Source organism: Vigna radiata, chromosome 7 (genome assembly GCF_000741045.1).
Source record: "Vigna radiata var. radiata cultivar VC1973A chromosome 7, Vradiata_ver6, whole genome shotgun sequence".
NCBI lineage: Eukaryota > Viridiplantae > Streptophyta > Magnoliopsida > Fabales > Fabaceae > Vigna > Vigna radiata.
In genome coordinates this window covers 32,012,047-32,016,536 of record NC_028357.1, presented here as the reverse complement: position 1 = coordinate 32,016,536, position 4,490 = coordinate 32,012,047, and the positions used below count along the sequence as shown (strand labels likewise).

At 34.1% G+C, this 4,490-nt stretch overlaps 1 protein-coding gene across 1 annotated transcript; it reads left to right on the top strand.

Annotated features, from left to right (window-relative positions):
* The first annotated feature begins 548 nt into the window (after nt 1-548).
* On the top strand, nt 549-3,298 carry LOC106769544 (F-box protein PP2-A12). The gene is made up of 3 exons (XM_014655205.2): nt 549-981; nt 1,120-1,238; nt 2,580-3,298. The coding sequence occupies exons 1-3, from the start codon at nt 679-681 to the stop codon at nt 3,007-3,009; spliced, it is 852 nt and encodes a 283-aa protein (XP_014510691.1). The 5' UTR covers nt 549-678; the 3' UTR covers nt 3,010-3,298.
* The last annotated feature ends 1,192 nt before the right edge of the window (nt 3,299-4,490 follow it).

The following is a 4,490-nucleotide window of genomic DNA, read 5'->3' as shown; positions in this document are numbered from 1 at the left end:
AAGGATTAAAACAATTGAAAGAGAATGGAGAAGAAAGATCAACCAATCCTCATATCAATCCTACCGAAACACATACCATAATAATGAATCACGTTATAAACTGTATTATTAACTATTTAAATTTAAAGAAAAAATAAATTGAATAAAATTAACTAAATTTAGATTGTGAAAAGAAAACTAAAACTAAACCAAACAAAAATAATATTTAAGTCTAATTATATTTATTTTGTATATTGGACATGAAAAAAATAAATGTAGCCAAAATTTATAGAGCGTAGGTGGAATTCCGTTTTATTTTTCTAGAAGGTCCTAAAACTTGAAGACTTGAAAGTATTCTGATTTGAATTGGAAAGGAAATAAGTAGTAATTAAGGATAACTTATGAAAAGAAATTGAAATTAATTGATGGAAAATTGACCAAAGAAAAGGTTGATTTGAATAAAGTGAAATGAAAAATAAAAAAATAAAAAAGTTTAGGTGGATAACTGTGAAACGATTCTGGTCAAGTCATAGTCAGATCACGCTGTCTCGCATAAACAAACCCACAGAACCGAGTAAGCTACAAATTACAAATTACAATTGCAATTACAACACCAACTCGGAGACATCTCCGTAGAAAACACAACCCACTCGCCACCACTACCTCCATTCTTCTTCTCCTTTCCTTTAACGTTGATTGATGGGTTTGCGATTTTCGTCTCAGCCGTCGGAATCGGCGCCCAAGTACGGTTTGGGCGAGTTGCCCGAGAGTTGCGTCGCTGAGATCATGACCTACATGAACCCTCCCGAGATTTGCAAGCTTGCTACGCTCAATCGCGCCTTCCGCGGTGCTTCCTCCGCGGATTTCGTCTGGGAGTCTAAGCTGCCGTCCAATTACTCCGTCCTACTCCGCCGCATCTTCCATGATTTCCCCTCTCATTTGGGGAAGAGGGGGATTTACGCCAGGCTTTGCAGACTCAATTCTCTTGATGACGGCACCAAGGTAATGGATCAATTGATTAATTAATTAATTAATCAATTAATTAATAATTATAAACCGTGTTGATTTTTTTATTATTGTTATTGGTTTGTGGTTTGATGTGAGAGGAAGTGGAGTTGATATAAATGTGTTTTTGTGCAGAAAGTGTGGCTGGATCGGAGCACGGGTAAGCTGTGTTTGTGCGTTTCGGCCAAGGGATTGTCCATAACCGGGATTGATGATAGGAGATACTGGAACCATATCCCCACTGAGGAATCTAGGTCACTTTTCTTCTCCTAGTTATACCCATTGGAATACTTGTCCCTTTTTATTTCTTATTTATCGATTTATGTTTTAATTAGGCTGGCCTTCCAAATTATGCACTGCTGTTTGAAGGAGGGGTGAGAAAAATTGGTGATGGGATGATAGATGAGAAAACGGGGAATTGGAGGTGGAAAATAGAATTGGGTTGGGGTCTGTTTGGTCCTACTGGATCGTGGAAAGGGGGAAAATCAAATGTCAACTCATTTCACTCCGGATTGCTAGTTTGCTTCATAATGATTACCATCCTGAGTTATTTCCACCTTACAATGTTTCACTAGCTCAATCAGGCGAACCCTAGAGTCTCAGAACTCGTGACATAGCAATTCTTAGGGAAACCTCAAATAATCTTGAGTGTTAAATTTAAAAACCCCGGGGATCGGGAAGTTATATAAAAGTATCCAAAATTACAATCATTTCAATTCCCAGTATGTTATACCATACGCCTAAATGCTTATTTGAGTAACATCCGTATTTATGTTGTTATTCGTGTTCCATTCTCCATTGTTTATTGTGATTCTTTACTTTGCTGACTTTTTAGTTTATAATTACAGTTGAATGACATATTTGTGTTTCCCCCTATGTTATGGAGACTTTATATGTATATACACCCACACTATTCAAAGTAACACTATTTTTTTTGCTAAAAGTCATTCTTATCCTATGATATACATATACACTCTTCCCTTGACACTTTTGTAGTCATTGGGATCATTCAATCACTTCAACCATGGGATGAGTTCAATGAAATTATTCATTTCCAGATTTTTTTATGTGAACTATAAAATAAAGTTGGCTAACTGGGATGGTGTAAGATTGTATAAGGTTTTTAATTACTGTTGTTGCCACAATCTAAAAAACTGTATGTTGTGGGATATTGCAGACATGTATAAATCTTACGAGTCTTTTCTGTTGCAGAGAACTAAAACCTTAGAAATTGGTACTGTGGTTGCAGTTATAGTTGAGATCACAATCTAAATTCATGACTACTGTATCAATAATGTGGTCGTGTTTTATAATTTATCACCTAGAAAATTTGGTTGTTGTGTGTATATATTTTCCATGTTAGTCTTCTGGCTCTGGTATGTATTGTAGCTTTTGGTATTGATTAGTGTTGGCTGAAAGTTGTTCTCTGACTTGTGATGTTGTGAAGGATATGCTTTTGCTATTGCTAATTTTGGTTGATGATGCAAGTTGCAATCTCTGTCAAGTAGTTTATTTGCAAAATAAGTATAGTTTAACTGTTGATTTGGTTTAATAGAGCCTTGAAGTAAAACCAATGTTATCTCCTTGATTTGCAGATTCAACAGTGTTGCGTACCTCCAGCAAATCTGGTGGTTTGAAGTGGATGGAGATGTTGAGTTCCCGTTTCCTGCTGGGAGATACAGCATATTCTACAGAATACATCTAGGACGAGCCTCCAAAAGATTTGGCCGGCGAGTATGCAACACAGAGCATGTTCATGGGTGGGATGTAAAGCCTGTTCGTTTCCAGCTATGGACTTCAGATGGCCAGTATGTTACATCCCAGTGTTTTCTGAATGGACCAGGTAAATGGGCCTTTTACCATGCAGGCGATTTTGTTGTCGAGAATGGTAATGTATCAACAAAAGTTAAATTCTCTATGACTCAAATTGACTGTACACATACAAAAGGAGGGCTCTGTTTAGATTCTGTGCTCATATATCCAAGTGAATTCAGAAAGGTTAAAGCATTTTTAAATAGCTCTTAACCTTGTGGACAAGTATATATAATTGTATACTAGAGCGTAGGCCGCGTCAGGAGGAATAGAGAATCGAGTTTTTAGTATGGTTCTTTAAGGTTTAATTAAGAATTTTGTAGAAGCCAGGAGTTGATGTACAGATCGATCAATGTCTGGTTATTTAGTCTGGAAGACTATCTCGAACATTCTATCTCAACCTTGTATGGTGCAGAATATTATATTTTTTTTTTCTGCAGATGGAACAAAAGTGACCATTTGATGACAATGAAATGTTGATCATGCTTACCTTTTTAGTCTATGGACCAGCGTCTCCTTTGCTTTAACTTATCTTCGACACTTTCCCTTTTTGATTTCGTATTAGTGCCACAATTGATTCTACAGTAAATTTGAAAATTACGGTAGAAAAAAGTTTAATCTAATTCAATCACAGATTGTTATTAAAATGCTGGCCGAGTTAATTGTAATAAAAATATTGAAGATATAATGTAAGCTATTGAAAGTAAGGAGAGTATAACAAAAGTTATGTTCGTTTGAAGCTTCGATGAGAACTTTAAATTTATTGTTGGAGTTATGAAAGTAAAACTCTGATCTCAAGTAGGGAACAGGAAGAACAACAAATTTAAAGTAAATGATAAAGTGCACAATATAATGGTACCATATTATGTTGGCTCATATTGTTGAATCGAGATGAGTGACAAGTTTGGGCTTTGGCCCATTTCTCTTTCCTTCTTCCGTTGGGCTATTGCCTGATGTATTTCAATAAAACCGTTCCCCAAAATAAAATACAACAACTAAATAAAATGATTCTCGATACAATTTTTGAAACGGGGGTATAAAGGGATGGATATATGCGAAAATGCGATTGAAATTTATCCAAAAATAGTAAATTTGAATTACCTTATTAAGTAAAATATTTCAAAAATAAATAATTTAAAATTAGATCAAGCCAAACTTAATTTATTTAAATATTTTTTAAAAAAATTAAATTATCAATCTATTGTGAATAATTTTAAAAAGAGTACAAAAGTGTTTTATGAGATGTTAAATCATTTGAAACTTAAGACACCAATCTAAATAATCTTGGCCACAAGAAAGGTAAGAGTTTAATAAAAACAATAATGTTTTATTGAAAAACATATACTTTATTAATAAAACTAAGTATCTAAAAAAAAACACCGTGTATCATATAGAGATAGATAATTATTTTCAACAAATTGACATTGCATTGAGTGCTTTCATCAACCACTCACATTGTTAACTCTTTTTTAATGTCTAACATTCAACGCTCCTTTTCAAAATTTTACCATTTTTTCTCCTTTGAAATCATTAATGATTTTATTTTATTCTTTTAGATTATATACATATATTTTTTGCACGGCCATGTGGTGATCTTAGAGTTGATACAGTACTAAAATGATATTTTATTCACAGAATTGGCTAGCAAGTATATATCAGGTGTATAAATCACTTTTTTATGATTCTCTAACTTC

Bases quoted from the DNA above. Each gene is read 5' to 3' on its own strand.
- LOC106769544 (XM_014655205.2), top strand. From the start codon at position 679: ATGGGTTTGCGATTTTCGTCTCAGCCGTCGGAATCGGCGCCCAAGTAC. The intron at 982-1,119 runs GTAATGGATCAA...GTTTTTGTGCAG, and splicing joins CTCTTGATGACGGCACCAAG to AAAGTGTGGCTGGATCGGAG. The intron at 1,239-2,579 runs GTCACTTTTCTT...CTTGATTTGCAG, and splicing joins ATCCCCACTGAGGAATCTAG to ATTCAACAGTGTTGCGTACC.